The sequence below is a fragment of the Phocoena sinus genome, chromosome 1, assembly GCF_008692025.1.
Source record: "Phocoena sinus isolate mPhoSin1 chromosome 1, mPhoSin1.pri, whole genome shotgun sequence".
NCBI classification, from domain to species: domain Eukaryota; kingdom Metazoa; phylum Chordata; class Mammalia; order Artiodactyla; family Phocoenidae; genus Phocoena; species Phocoena sinus.
In genome coordinates, this window is record NC_045763.1 from 95,993,136 (window position 1) to 96,010,095 (window position 16,960).

At 38.1% G+C, this 16,960-nt stretch overlaps 1 protein-coding gene across 1 annotated transcript in view; it reads right to left on the reverse strand.

The window, feature by feature from the left end:
* The window catches only part of VAV3 (vav guanine nucleotide exchange factor 3), a 406,520-nt gene that overhangs the window by 76,451 nt on the left and 313,109 nt on the right, over window positions 1–16,960 (reverse strand). Inside the window, exon 20 of the mRNA XM_032621142.1 lies at window positions 14,315–14,451. Within this exon, the coding sequence (XP_032477033.1) occupies window positions 14,315–14,451 (137 nt within the window). The remainder of the gene's footprint in view (window positions 1–14,314; window positions 14,452–16,960) is intronic.

Below are 16,960 nucleotides of genomic sequence, written 5' to 3' on the forward strand. Positions count from 1 at the left end.
ATATACATATAATACTATGAACAAAAGACTTGGGAGATAAGTGCTTAGGGACAACCCACAAAATAAAATCAGTTATTTGTGCAGTACTGTCATGAATCTACTACACATATTTTATTTTTCATTATTTCATCTTTTATGGCAACATTTTTTATGGCAAGACTGCCTTATGGCCAATTAATTATGAGGCAAAAATGCTTGTGGCAAAGATGTCTACGGCAAAGATGCTTAAGGCGAAAATACTAGACATAAACCAGGCCAAAGCAGAAATCACTGAAATGGGAAACAGAAAAATAATAGAGGGAACCAATGAAACCAAATGCTGATTCTATGAAAAGAGCAACAAAATTCATAAGTTACAGGCATACCTCATTTTTAGTGTACTTTATTGTGCTTTGCAGATACTGCATTTTTTACAAATTGAAAGTCTGTGGCAACCCTGTGTCAAACAATTCTATCAGTACCATTTTCCAATAGCATTTGCTCACTTCATGCCTCTGTGTCACATTTTGGTAATTCTCTCAATATTTCAAACTTTTTCATTATTATTTTATTTTTTATGGTGATCTGTGATCAGTGATCTTTGATGTTACTACTGTGACTCACTGAAGGTTCAGATAATAGCATTTCTTAGCAATAAAGTATTTTAAAACTAAGGTATGAACTTTTTAAAAGACATAACGCGAGAGTGTGAAGAAAAGGGAACACTCTTGCACTGCTGGTGGGAATGTGAGTTGGTACAGCCACTATGGAGAACAGTATGGAGGTTCCTTAAAAAACTACAAATAGAACTACCATATGACCCAGCAATCCCACTACTGGGCATATACCCTGAGAAAACCATAATTCAAAACAAGTCATGTACCAAAATGTTCATTGCAGCTCTATTTACAATAGCCCGGAGATGGAAACAACCTAAGTGTCCATCATCAGATGAATGGATAAAGAAGATGTGGCACATATATACAATGGAATATTACTCAGTCATAAAAAGAAACAAAATTGAGCTATTTGTAATGAGATGGATAGACCTACAGTCTGTCATACAAAGTGAAGTAAGTGAGAAAGAGAAAGACAAATACCATATGCTAACACATATATATGGAATTTAAGAAAAAAGAAATGTCATGAAGAACCTAGGGGTAAGACAGGAATAAAGACACAGCCCTACTACAGAATGGACTTGAGGATATGGGGAGGGGGAAGGGTAAGCTGTGACAAAGCGAGAGAGAGGCATGGACATATATCCACTACCAAACGTAAAGTAGATAGCTAGTGGGAAGCAGCTGCATAGCACAGGGAGATCAGCTCGGTGCTTTGTGACCACCTAGAGGGGTGGGATAGGGAGGGTGGGAGGGAAGGAGACACAAGAGGGAAGAGATATGGGAACATATGTATATGTATAACTGATTCACTTTGTTATAAAGCAGAAACTAACACAGCATTGTAAAGCAATTATACTCCAATAAAGATGTAAAAAAGACATAACGCTATTGCACACTTAACAGACTACAGTATAGTGTAAACATAACTTTTATACTCACTGGGAAATTTAAAAAATTGTGTGACTTGCTTTATTGAGGTGGTCTGGAACCAAACCTGCAATATCCCTGAGGTATGCCTGTAGTTAGATTGACCAGAAAAAAAGAGAAGACGCAGATTTCCAACATCAGAAATGAGAGAGATGACACCACAGATTCTACACACAAACTATCAAACTCACTCCAAAGGAAATGCATAACCTGGATAGCCATATATTTACTAAAGAAATTGAATTTGTTATTGAAAAAAATCTTCTTATAAAGGAAACTCCAGGCCTCAATAGCTTCTTGGTAAATTTTACAAAACAATTCAAGAAGAAATAATAATGCTGATTCTTTCAGAAAATTTATGAGAATAGTTCCCAATTCATTCTTTGAGTATTAACTATTACCAAACCCAGACAAAGACATTACAAAAAAATAAAATAACAAAAAGGACAATATATCCTTACCAACTGGGGTTTATCTCAGGAAAGCAAGATTAGTTTAACATCTGAAAACCAATGTAATTCACAATATTAACAAATTAAAAAAGAAAAACTAATCATTTCAACTGATGCAGAAAGAACATGACAAAATCCAGCATGCATTACTGACAAAGATTCCCAGCAAACCAGGACTAGAAGGGAAAGTCCTCAACTTGATAAAGGGTTTTTATGAAAAACTACAGATAACATAATATCTAATGGTAAAGGAGTTAATGTTTTCCAAGATCAAAAATAAAGCAAGGATGTACTCTCTTACTACCTCCATTCGACATTTTACTGGAGGTCCTGACCACTGTCACAAGGCAAGAAAAAGACATCAAAGGCATCCAGATTGCAGAGGAAGAAGTAAAACTGTGTTTATACATTGACAACATAATTGTCTAAAAAAAAATCTGCTTCAATCTATAGAAAAAAGCTACTAGAACTATGTGAGTTCAACAAGGTTTCAGGATAAAAGGTCAATTTACAAAAATCAATTTATTTCTATATGCTAGCAATAAACAGCAGAAATTGAAATTTTACAACTACCATTTACAGTAGCATCAAAATGAAATATGAAATAATTATAGATAAATATAACAAAAGGTGTGCATGTCTTCTACTTTGACAGTGACAAAACATTGCTGAGAATTTAAAGACCTAAATAAATGGAGAGATGTATCATCGTCAGTAGTCAGAAGACTCAATATTGTTAAAATGTCAATTCTCCCATATTGATCTACAATTCAACACAATCCCAATCACAATCCCAGCAACCTTTTATTGACGAAATTGTCAAGATATTCTAAAATTCATATGAAATGCAAAGCACCTAAAATAGCCAAAACATCTGTGGACAGAAAAAATGTGGAGAACTAACAATATCTGATTTTAAGAGTTACTATTAGCTGCCATAATCAAAACGGCATCATATTGGTACAGATATGGAGAAAAAGATCAGAAAAACAGATGGTCCAGAAACAGACCTACACATATATGAAAAAACTTTTGTACAAATGTAAAGGCAATCCAGTGGAGAAATGATTTTCAACAAATGGTGCTGGAACACACTGAATCCATATGCAAAACAATAATTATTATTACCATATACAAAAATAGCTCAAAATGGATCATAAACCTAAATGTAAAACCTAAAACTACAAAGCTTCTAGAAGAAAACACAGGGAAATATCTTTGTTGCCTTGGGGAAGGCAAAGATTTCTTTGATACAGTGCTCATAGCTTCTCAAAGGAACAAATTGGACTATATCAAAAGTAAACACTTCTGCTCTATGCATAACATTATTAAGATAATAAAAAGCCAAGCCACAGGCTAGGAGAAAATATTTGGAAATAATATAATTTATCAAGGACTTGTATTCAAAATATATAAGGGCCTCTCAAAATTGAATAATTAGAAAACAGACAACCCATTAAAAAATTTGACAAAAATATCTGAACAAGCACTACGTCAGTGAAGTTACATGTATGGAAAATAAGCACAGAAAAAGATGCTCAATATCAGTAGTCATTAGGGAAATGTAAATCAAAACCACAATTAGATACCACTATATACCTGTTAGAACAGACAAATTTTAGAAGACTGACCATACCCAACACTGGTGAGGATATACTGCACCTAGAAGTGTCATATACAGCTGGTGGAACTGTAACTTGATAAAGTCACTTAGAAAAACAGCTTGGTAGTCTCAAAAAATTAAACATATATCTACTTATGATCCTTCAGTATTTACCTAAGAGAAATGAAAACATGTGTCCATACAAAGACTCACACTTAAATGTTCATAGCGGCTTTTTTTTTCCTTTGAGAAAGGAAATAAACTTTTTATTCAATTACTTAGTAAAATCCAAATTTTTTTGTTGTATAAGCTCATGTTTTAGCTTTTAATGTTTTATATCTGCAGCTTTATGTGTGGAGAAGTTTATTTAAACTTCAACTCATAATTATTTTCCGTATATTTCCCCATAATAATGTACATTTATGAATTTGACTTGCAGATGTCTATCTGTATAGTTTCTCTTTCAGAACAATAGACATGATATAACAACAACAATCACACATATAGCATTTACTTTGTGCCAGGCATTATCTAAAGTGATTTAACCAAATTAATCTTCACAATAAGTTGTGATATATATATTAGCATTGGTGACATTTACATCTGAGGAACTGTTGGACAGAGAAGTTAAATAACTTGCTCAAATATATACAGCAGTTAGTAGTTGGTTAAGATGGATTTCAACCCAGACAATTGCTTCCAAACCCCATACGCTTAAATCCTGTCATATTCTCAATACACATGAAGTAGATTATGTTGATTTTGAACACTTAAAAAGCAGGGATTGCCTTTTCTCACCACTACCCAAATATCCCATCTTGCTATTATTGCCTTTTATCTGTTTTAGCTTGTTTCCCCTACTCAAATGTCCTCTGCATTTTTACATATAAAATCTCTACTAAACTAACAAGACCTAGACTGAATTATATGTTCCTTTTTAAATTTTTTAACATCTTTATTGGAGTATAATTGCTTAACAATGTTGTGTTAGTTTCTGCTGTATAACAAAGTAAATCAGCTATACGTATACATATATCCCCATATCCCCTCCCTCTTGCGTTTCCCTCCCACCCTCCCTATCCCACCCTTCTAGGTGGTCACGAAGCACTGAGCTGATCTCCCTGTGCTATGCAGCTGCTTCCCACTAGCTAGCTATTTTACATTTGGTAGTATATATAAGTCCATGCCACTCTCTCACTTTGTCCCACCTTACCCTTCCCCCTCCCCGTGTCCTCAAATCCATTCTCTACATCTGCATCTTTATTCCTGTTCTGCCCCTACATTCTTCAGAACCTTTATTATTTTTTTAGATTCCACATATATGTGTCAGCATATGGTATTTGTTTTTCTCTTTCTGACTTACATCACTCTGTATGACAGACTCTAGGTCCATCCACCTCACTACAAATAACTCAATTTCATTTCTTTTTACGGCCGAGTAATATTCCATTGTATATATGTGCCACATCTTCTTTATCCATTCATCTGTCGATGGACACTTAGGTTGCTTCCATGTCCTGGCTATTGTAAATAGAGCTGCAACGAACATTGTGGTACAGGTCTGTTTTTGAATTACGGTTTTCTCAGGGTATATGCCCAGTAGTGGGATTGCTGGGTCATATGGTAGTTCTAGTTTTAGTTTTTTAAAGAACCTCCATACAGTTCTCCATAGTGGCTGTATCACTTTACATTCCCACCAACAGTGCAAGAGGGTTCCCTTTTCTCCACACCCTCTCCAGCATTTACTGTTTGTAGATTTTTTGATGCTGGCCATTCTGACTGGTGTGAGGTGATACCTCATTGTAGTTTGGTTTGCATTTCTCTAATGATTAGTGATGTTGAGCATCCTTTCATGTGTTTGTTGGCAATCTGTATATCTTCTTTGGAGAAATGTCTGTTTAGGTCTTCTGCCCATTTTTGGATTGGGTTGTTTGGTTTTTTTTGGCATGGAGCTGCATGAGCTGCTTGTATATTTTGGAGATTAATCCTTTGTCAGTTGCTTCACTTGCAAATCTTTTCTCCCATTCTGAGGGTTGTCTTTTCATCTTGTTTATGGTTTCCTTTGCTGTGCAACAGCTTTGAAGTTTCATTAGGTCCCATTTGTTTACTTTTGTTTTTATTTACATTTCTCTAGGAGGTGGGTCAAAAAGGATCTTGCTGTGATTTATGTCACAAAGTGTTCTGCCTGTGTTTTCCTCTAAGCGTTTTATAGTGTCTGGCCTTACATTTAGGTCTTTAATCCATTTAGAGTTTATTTTGGTGTACGCTGTTAGGGAGTGTTCTAATTTCATACTTTTAAATGTACCTGTCCAGTATTCTCAGCACCACTTATTGAAGAGGCTGTCTTTTCTCCATTGTATATTCTTGCCTCCTTTATCAAACATAAGGTGACCATATGTGTGTGGGTTTATCTCTGGGCTTTCTGTCCTGTTCCACTGATCTATATTGCTGTTTTTGTGCCAGTACCATACTGTCTTGATTATTGTAGGTTTGTAGTAGAGTCCGAAGTTAGGTAGCCTCATTCCTCCAGCTCCGTTTTTCTTTCTCAAGATTGCTTTGACTATTTGGGGTCTTCTGTGTTTCCACACGGATTGTGAATTTTTTTGTTTTAGTCCTGTGAAAAAATGCCATTGGCAGTTTGATAGGGATTGCACTGAATCTGCAGATTGCTTTGGGTAGTAGAGTCATTTTCACAATGTTGATTCTTCCAATCCAAGAACATGGTTTATCTCTCCATCTGTTTGTATCATCTTTAATTTCTTTCATCAGTGTCTTATAGTTTTCTGCATATAGGTCTTTTGTCTCCTTAGGTAGGTTTATTCCTAGGTATTTTATTCTTTGTGTTGCAATGGTAAATGGGAGTGTTTCCTTAATTTCTCTTTCAGATTTTTCATCATTAGTGTATAGGAATGCAAGATATTTCTGTGCATTAACTTTGTATCCTGCTACTTTACCAGATTCATTGATTAGCTCTAGTAGTTTTCTGGTAGCATCTTTAGGATTCTCTATGTATAGTATCATGTCATCTGCAAACAATAACAGTTTTACTTCTTCTTTTCTGATTTTTATTCCTTTTATTTCTTTTTATTCTCCGAATGCTGTGGGTAAAACTTTTAAAACTATGTTTAATAAGAGTGGTGACAGTGGGCAGTCTCGTCTTGTTCCTGATCCTAGTGGAAACGGTCTCAGTTTTTCACCATTGAGAACGATGTTGGCTGTGGGTTTGTCATATATGGCATTTACAAAGTTGAGGTCAGTTCCCTCTATGCCTACTTTCTGGAGGGTTTTTGTCATAAATGGGTGTTGAATTTTGTTGAAAGCTTTCTCTGCATCTATTGAGATGATCATATGGTTTTTCTCCTTCAATTTGTTAATATGGTGTATCACATTGATTGATTTGCACATATTGAAGAATCCTTCCATTCCTTGGCGAAACCCCACTTGATCATGGTGTATGACCCTTTTAACGTGCTGTTGGATTCTGTTTGCTAGTATTTTGTTGAGGATTTTTGCATCTATGTTCATCAGTGATATTGGCCTGTAGTTTTCTTTTTTTGTGACATCTTTGTCTGGTTTTGGTATCAGGGTGATTGATGGTGGCCTCATAGAATGAGTGTGGGAGTGTTCCTCCCTCTGGTACATTTTGGAAGAGTTTGAGAAGGATAGGTGTTAGCTCTTTTCTAAATCTTTGAGAGAATTCACCTGTGAAGCCATCTGGTCCTGGGCTTTTGTTTGTTGGAAGATTTTTAATAACAGTTTCAATATCAGTGCTTGTGACTGGTCTGTTTATATTATCTATTTCTTCCTGATTCAGTCTCAGAAGGTTGTGTTTTTCTAAGAATTTTTCCATTTCTTCCAGGTTGTCCATTTTATTGGCATATAGTCGCTTGTAGTAATCTTTCATGATCATTTGTATTTCTGCTGCATCAGTTGTTACTTCTCCTTTTTCATTTCTAATTCTGTTGATTTGAGTCTTCTCCCTTTTTTTCTTGATGAGTCTCGCTAATGGTTTATCAATTTTGCTTATCTTCTCAAAGAATCAGCTTTTAGTTTTATTGATCTTTGCTGTAGTTTCCTTCATTTCTTTTTCATTTATTTCTGATCTGATCTTTATGATTTCTTTCCTTCTGCTAACTTTGGTGCTTTTTTTTCTTCTTTCTCTAATTGCTTTAGGTGTAAATTTAAATTGTTTATTTGAGATTTTTCTTGTTTCTTGAGGTAGGACTCTATTGCTATACATTTCCCTGTTAGAACTGCTTTTGCTGCATCCCATAGGTTTTGGGTCATCGCGTTTTCATTGTCATTTGTTTCTAGGTATTTTTTGATTTCCTCCTTGATTTCTTCAGTGATCTCTTGGTTATTTAGTAGTGTATTGTTTAGCCTCCACGTGCTTGTATTTTTTACAGTTTTTTTTCCCTGTAATTGATATCTAGTCTCATACCATTGTGGTTGGAAAAGATACTTGATACCATTTCAATTTTCTTAAATTTACCAAGGCTTGATTTGTGACCCAAGATATGATCTATCCTGGAGAATGATCCATGAGCACTTGAGAAGAAAGTATATTCTGTTGTTTTTGGATGGAATGTCCTATAAATATCAATTAAGTCCATGTTGTTTAATGTATCATTTAAAGCTTGTGTTTCCTTATTTATTTTCATTTTGGATGACCTGTCCATTGGTGCAAGTGGGGTGTTAAACTTCCCTACTATGTTTGTGTTACTGTTGAATTCCCCTTTTATGGCTGTTAGCATTTGCCTTACGTACTGAGGTGCTCCTATGTTGGGGCGTAAATATTTACAATTGTTATATCTTCTTCTTGGATCGATCCCTTGATCATTATGTAGTGTCCTTCTTGGTCTCCTGTAATAGTCTTTATTTTAAAGTCTATTTGGTCTGATATGGGAATTGCTAATCCAGCTTTCTTTTGATTTCCATTTGCATGGAATATCTTTTTCCATCCCTTCACTTTCAGTCTGTATGTGTCCCTAGGTCTGAAGTGGGTCTGTTGTAGACAGCATATATACGGGTCTTGTTTTTGTATCCATTTGGCAAGTCTGTGTCCTTTTCTCGGAGCATTTAATCCATTTACATTTAAGGTATTTATCGATATGTATGTTCCTATTACCATTTTCTTAATTGTTTTGGGTTTGTTTTCTTAGGTCTAGAGAAGTTCCTTTAGTATTTGTTGCCTAGAGAAGTTCCTTTAGTATTTGTTGTAAAGCTGGTTTGGTGGTACTGAATTCTCTTAGCTTTTGCTTGTCTGTAAAGTTTTTAATTTCTCTGTTGAATGTGAATGAGATCCTTGCTGGGTAGAGTAATCTTGGTTGTAGGTTTTTCCCTTTCATCATTTTAAATATGTCCTGTCACTCCCTTCTGGCTTGCAGAGTTTCTGCTGAAAGATGAGCTGTTAACCTTATGGGGATTCCCTTGTATATTATTTTTCCCTTTCTGCTTTTAATATATTTTCTTTGTATTTAGTTTTTGATAGCTTGATTAATGTGTCTTGGTGTGTTTCTCTTTGGATTTGTGTATGGAACCCTCTGTGCTTCCTGGACTTGATTGACTATTTCCTTTCCCATATTAGGGAAGTTTTCAACTATAAACTCTTTAAATATTTTCTCAGTCCCTTTCTTTTTCTCTTCTTCTTCTGGAACCCCTATAATTCGAATGTTGGTGTGTTTAATGTTGTCCCAGAGTTCTCTGAGACTGTCCTCAATTCTTTTCATTCTTTTTTCTTTATTCTGCTCTGCGATAGTTATTTCCATTATTTTATCTTCCAGATCACTTATCCGTTGTTCTGCCTCAGTTCTTCTGCTATTGATTCCTTCTAGAGAAATTTTAATTTCATTTATTGTGTTGTTCATCATTGTTTGTTTGCTCTATATTTCTTCTAGGTCCTTGTTAAACGTTTCTTGTATTTTCTCCATTCTGTTTCCAAGATTTTGGATCATCTTTACTATCAGTACTGTGAATTCTTTTTCAGGTAGATTGTCTGTTTCCTCTTCATTTGTTTGGTCTGGTGGGATTTTACCTTGCTCCTTCGTCTGCTGTGTGTTTCTCTGTCTTCTCATTTTGCTTAACTTACTGTTTTTGGGGTCTCCTTTTCACAGGCTGCAGGTTCGTAGTTCCCGTTGTTTTTGGTGTCTGCCCACAGTGGGTAAGGTAGCTTCAGTGGGTTGTGTAGGCTTCCTGGTGGAGGGGACTGGTGCCCATGTTCTGGTGGATGAGGCTTGATATTGTCTTTCTGGTGGGCAGGACCACGTCCAGTGGTGTGTTTTGTGGTGTCTGTGAACTTATTATGATTTTAGGCAGCCTCTCTGTTAATGGAGTTGTGTTCCTGTCTTGTCAGTTGTTTGGCATGGGTTGTCCAGCATTAGAGCTTGCTAGTCATTGAGTGGAGCTCGTTCTTAGCGTTGAGACGGAGATCTCTGGGACAGCTCTCACTGATTGATGTTATGTGAGACCAGGAGGTTTCTGGTGGACCAATGTCCTGAACTCGGCTCTCCCACCTCAGGGGCTCAGGCCTGACACCTGGCCGGAGCACCAAGATTCTGTCAGCCACATGGCTCAGAAGAAAACAGAGATAAAAAAGAAAGAAAGAAAAATAATAATAAAATAAAATAGTTATTAAAATAAAAAAATATTATTAAAATGAGAAAATAAAAAAAGTAATAAATAAAAAAAGAGATCAACCAAACCAATAAACGAATCCTTCAATGATAACAGGAGCTAAAAACTATACTAAGATAAACATAAAAATCAGAAACTAGTCAGTCGCATACAGCAAACCCCAAGTCTACAGTTGCTCCCAAAGTCCACCACCTCAATTTTGGGATGATTCATTGTCTATTCAGGTATTCCACAGATGCAGGGTACATCAAGTTGATTGTGGAGATTTAATCCGCTGCTCCTGAGGCTGCTGGGAGTAATTTCCCTTTCTCTTCTTTGTTCACACAGCTACTGGGGTTCAGCTTTGGTTTTGGTCCCACCGCTGTGTGTAGGTCGTCCTCTGGTGTCTGTTCTTCACCCAGACAGGATGGGGTTTACGGAGCAGCTGATTAGGGGGCTCTGGCTCACTCAGGCTGGGGGGAGGGAGGAGTACAGAATGCGGGGTGAGCCTGCGGTGGCAGAGGCCAGCATGACATTGCAACTGACTGAGATGTGGCATGTGTTCTCCTGGGGAAGTTGTCCCTGGATCACGGGACCCTGGCAGTGGCGGGCTGCACAGGCTCCCGGGAGGGGAGTTATGGATAGTGACCTTTCCTTGCACACAGGCTTCTTGGTGGCGGCCGCAGCAGCCTTAGCGTCTCATGCCCGTCTCTGGGGTCTGCGTTGATAGCCGCAGCTCGCGCCTGTCTCTGGAGCTCCTTTAGGCAGTGCTCTGAATCCCCTCTCCTTGCGTACCCCAAAACAATGGTCTCTTGCCTGTTAGACAGCTCCAGACTTTTTCCCGGACTCCCTCCCAGCTAGCTGTGGCGCACTAGCCCCCGTCAGGCTGTGCTCGTGCAGTCAACCCCAGTCCTCTCCCTGAGATCTGACCTCCAAAGCCCGAGCCTCAGCTCCCAGTCCCCTCCTGTCCCGGCGGGTGAGCAGACAAGCCTCTCGGGCTGGTGAGTGCTGGTCGGCACCAATCCTCTGTGCAGGAATCTCTCTGCTTTGCCCTCTGCACCCCTGTTGCTGCACTCTCCTCCATGGTTCTGAAGCTTCAACCCCCGCCCCACCACCTGCTGTCTCTGCCAGTGAAGAGGCTTCCTAGTGTGTGGAAACTTTACTTCTTCACAGCTCCCTCCCCAAGGTGCAGGGCCCATCCCTATTCTTTTATCTCTGTTTTTTCTTTTGCCCTACCCAGGTACGTGTGGAGTTTCTTGCCTTTTGGGAAGTCTGAGGTCTTCTGCCAGCGTTCATTAGGTGTTCTGTAGGAGTTGTTCCACATGTAGATGTATTTTTGATGTATTTGCGGGGAGGAAGGTGATCTCCACGTCTTACTCCTCCGCTATCTTGAAGGTCCTCCCCATAGTGGATTATTTGTTACAGGCCCAAACAGTAATAACCTGAAAGCCTCTCAATAGGCTACTGGATAAACTGTGCTAAACCCATACCTGGAATAATAATCAGCAATAAAAAGAAAGAACTTCTTTCACTTAGCATTATGTCGCCCAAGTTCTTCCATGTTTTTGCAAATGGGAGGATTTCCTTCTTTTCAAAGTCTGCATAGTATTCCATTATGTTATATACCACATTTTCTTAATTTACTCATTCATCCATTGATGGATATTTAGGTTGCTTCCAAGTCTTTCCTGTACTTATATGAGGAATCTAAAATAGTCAAACTCATAGAAGCAGAGAGTAGAACAGGGGTGGCCAAAGAATGGGGGAAGGGGGAAATGGGGATGGAGTAGTCAAGGGTACAAGTTTCAGTTATGCAAGACGGATAACTCCTAGAATTCTACTGTACGGCACAGAGTTTATAGTTAGTAATACTGTACTATATACTTTCCTAATAGGGTAGATCTTAATGTTGAATGTTGTTAATCACAAAATATAAAATAAAAAATAAAGAGGACAGGAGGAAACTTTTAGAAGTGATGGGTATGTTTATGGCATAAATTATGGAGATAGTTTCTCCAAACTCATCAAGCTGTATGCATTAAGTAGGTACAGCTTTTTGTATGTTAATCATACCTCAGTAAAGCAGTTTAAAAAAAAACGATAGAACTATTGTTACACAAAGTAACATGTTTTAATCTCAAGATAGTTACGTTAAGTGAAAGAAGCCATATGAAAAAGAATACATACTATATGATATACTATATAAAATTCTGAAAAATGCAAATTCATAGTGTGAAAGCAGAACCACAGTTGGCTGGGGGTTGGGGAAGGGCAAGAAGCAGAGGCAGGAGGGAAATTACAAAGCGGCACACAAAAACTCTGGGGGCTGATTTTATCATCTTGACTAACAGTGCTTTTACTTATATATACATTTGACAAAACTTATCAAATTCAACTGCACTTTAAGTATGTGTACCTGATTATATATCTCAAAGTAGTTGTTATTTTTTTTTAAGTGGCATTAGTAATCCAAGTAGGAGTAGTTTCTGCAGGAGACTGCATTACAAATAGGACATAAGGAGGCAGAGACTGAATACAGACTACTCTCTCAAGAATTTCAGCTAGGGAACGGGAGAGGGAGAAGATGAGAGGGAGTGAGGGAGCAGGAGACTGACCTAACTAGACAACACGTTGAGTTATATGTGGTTTTTTTGTTTGTTTGTTTTTTACATCTTTATTGGAGTATAATTGCTTTACAATGGTGTGTTAGTTTCTGCTTTATAGCAAAGTGAATCAGTTATACATATACACATGTTCCCATTATCTCTTCCCTCTTGCGTCTCCCTCCCACCCTCCCTATCCCAGCCCTCTAGGTGGTCACAAAGCACTGAGCTGATCTCTCTGTGCTATGTGGCTGCTTCCCACTAGCTATCTACCTTACGTTTCGTATATGTATTTTAAGGTAGGAGGAACTTGAGCATATTTATAAGCTATAGAAAAGGAGCCAGTGGAGAGAATGAAATTGAAAATGTAGGGGTCAAGAGCCAACTGATGAAATGTGGGATGGAAAACTCCAAGCAAAAGGTAAGCCTTGAGTAAGAGGACTCTTATGCGTACACAAGGTTTGTCTTGTGGTTGGGCTGGGAGATGCAGGAGTGGATGGAAGAGTTAGTAGAATTGAAGACTGTCATTCTCTCTCTTCCTTTTTTGGGAAGAATGAGGTATGAGAAGAGTAGGATACTTAAGAAGGATGGTGGAGCTCTGGAAAAGCCACTGGCTACAGAAACTGAAATGTGGCTGGAGCTAAATGTCCAACTTAGGGGCATTCTTCTATAACAAGATGGCAGACAATAAGATAGTTTTGTACAAACAAAATAGCTATCATTTACACATGTGCTCAATGGATTATTATCTAACAGTCCTTTTCTGGTCTCTTCACCCCTAGAAAATGTCACTCATATGCTAAGCTTTCTGTTGATCCCACCCTTTTCTTCCTCAACACACAACACTTTTAACACTCTTTCTTTAAGATGTTGGGAAGTATTTCTAACATATACATGAAAATACAGAATAATTTAATGAACAGCAATGTTCTACCATCAAGCTGTATCAAATCTTATCACTATACCATATTTACCTCAGTTAACAAAACCCTTGAACCAAAGCAGGCTAACTGGATGAGAGAGATTTCATCACCAGCAAACATCAATATACTCACTTACTTTTCACATTTTATTTATTTCATAAATAATGCCCATGGTACCTGTAATAGCTTCAGGTATTACTGTGGGTAGGCACAAATGAAATATGGCCAGAAATGGCCACTGGCAAGCTAGTAAGGTAGTTCCTCTGAAGTGAAGTGCTAATATGTGAAAGCCATGTGAATTAGATGATACCCAAGGTCCTACTTTTGGAAAAAATGCTCTGTCAAAGTATGAATTCTTAATATAAATGGTAATTCTGATTCATAGCACAGATACTGTTTTCTTTAGTGTTCTAACACTCATTGCCACTTTAGCGTGAGTAAATTTGAGGGTGGTTAATAAAAAATATTTTTCCTCACATCATGTAAAATTTCTGAAGCTTGAAAGCATACAATCAGTTTCTAAAGATAGCTTTATTCTCCAAGTGGTAATAAATCATCCGTTAAATCTAAAAAAATGTAATGTGGATAGTACCTGCCAAAACAGACTGTGTGGATCTCCTCTCAGAAGTTCAACTGTATCTCCTGCCTGGATGTGTAACGGGGGTCCTTCATGAACAGCAGGGGCTGGCATTCCAGTATAGTTCCTAATGGCCTGCATCTTTGGTAAACCTGAAAATAAGCAACACAACACTTAGAATTGAGAAAATTATAAAATGTGAAGTCCAAATGCACTTTTAAAAAAAACAAAGCTATTATTAACATTAAAGAGGTTTTTTGTTTTGTTTTTTTTTTTGTTTGTTTGTTTTTGCGGTACACAGGCCACTCACTGTTGTGGCCTCTCCCATTGCAGAGCACAGGCTCCGGACATGCAGGCTCAGCGGCCATGGCTCACGGGCCCAGCTGCTCGGCAGCATGTGGGATCTGCCCGGACCGGGACACGAACCTGCGTCCCCTGCATCAGCAGGCGGACTCTCAACCACTGCGCCACCATGGAAGCCCAACATTAAAGAGTTTTAAGAGCACCAAGTCCAAGGAAACATTTGAGGTAATCACAAATGGAATGCTTTTCAACTTTCTCATTATCGGAGATGGTTATGGAATAAGATACACATTTATCCCCTGATTCCTTACATTCTTTTCCTCTCCCTCACCATCAATCTCTTTTTAGTTGAAAAAATATTTCTTTCAGCTGATGCCTGCTTCATAAAATACACGTCACGTACAGTTTAATGGAAAAGAATCATTTTTTTCATCCTCTCTATCCTTTCTGCCTATTATTTTCCTCTTGGGCATTGGCTGATTTCATCACTAAGGAGGCTCACCCTTTCTGTGTATGTATCGTATTGCCCAGTATAAGGCTCATATCTTAAGGTTATCTTTGTAATTCAAAAGCCAAAAGGTGATGGATGTGCCACTGCAATACTTAAGACATTTATATGGAGAAATTCTTCAGGCTCAAATTTAGGCTTGCAAAAGAGACCCAATAATGGGAACGTGTCTAAGCCAATAGCATCAACAAGACTTGAAATACAGATCCAGGCCTTTTTGTTGTATTTCTTGGAATGGGCAATGAATGCCTCAGTTCAGTATTTCATTTTCGTGAACGGCAGCTCCAAGTGCACCCAGACCTGGCTGCGTCGGCACTGCTCACAAATGGATCACCTCAGTCACCTTTTCATCCGGAGGTGAAAAACTGCTCCTGCCTACGAGACAGATCGCTCATAAACATGGTATCTGTTACACATTGAGGCCCTTAAGTCATCGCTTATTACACTTCAAGACTTTTTATTCTAGTGACTGAACACAATGAAGCTATAATTGGCTGGAAATGTTGCACTAAATAGAGGAGGATGAATGGCAGTCATTCAGTTCTAGGTGTCCAAGTTACCTCGAAAGGACCTCGATATCTAAATGAAATGCTCCAGCAAACAGTTTAATAAAGTCCTCAAAACCTGTTTTCCAATAACCATGCCAGGAGGGGAGAAAACAAGTGTGGCTAGAAACTAAACAGAACTGAAAAGTTTTAGTCAACACTTTCTCATCAACCCAGTCAACCTGAAGGCGGAAGGGCTGAAAAGCAATGTGCCCTTCACCCCAGTTTAATGGCTGTTAACGGCCAAGACATATTATGAGCTGCCATATCTCCCCTTTCTTCAGTTCTTGTGCCACAGAACCCCAGAGGGATGACTTTGATCCCATATCCCTCATGGAGTATTTCCCCACCAGATGGTATAAGGTGGCGGCGCCCTTACCCAAACAGCAGACTTTATTGTCTTTTCCAAAACAACACTCGAAGAGAACTCTTCTCAGACAAGTGTTTATCAGATTCAATCTTAACACACTGTAAATTCCTGGAGCATAGAAAGAGCTTATTTTACAGTTTTTATTAAGATACTGTTGTTAATATAAAATGGAACCTAAATATCCCATGCACACCAAAATGGATTTAGAAGTTCAATATATGGAAGAGGATGCCATCTAAAGCAGAATTTTTTCAAAGGAGCATGGTTTGCATGATAGTTATCCCATGTTGAGGAGCCAGAATTGCAGTTAGCCTCAGTTTTCCTGAGCACTGCTAGAGCAAGGAAAGCATTTTGTTCAGAAGGATCCCTTGATAATTTTGTTTTTACGTCAATTTTTAGATAAAGGCTGAAGGCAAGAAAGAAGAGTTTTTAAACCTGAAAGAGCTGCCGTGACCTTAAATACTGGGACGAGGTGAGTAGTGGGAAGGGGCATGGCCTTCGCTGCAATTGTCTCTGTAGACAAGGCCCACAGGGACAAAAAGAAGCAGTGCCACGTGACAAATGGTGGAAACAGTAGTTCTCTTATTGCTGATATGTCCAAGTTATTTTCAAGAAGAAATGACTGAAAATGCATAGAGTATTTAAGAAGAAAAATTAAGTTTGATGACAATTCACCAACCAAATATAGGTTAGGGATTAAAATACAGAATGCCCAGGCTACATACAAAGGCTATGAAGTGTCAGGTATAGAACAATGCTGCCTCATTTATCTTTTTTACTGGACTAGAATGCCCATAACACATGACCTACTAAAGTCATGATATTTAAAACTGAAAGTAGTACATATATTAATATACTTTGGTCAAGGAATGAGACCCAAGTACTAGTCTTATGATTTACTTTGGACTAAGCAACCTTCAGAATGATGCACTTGG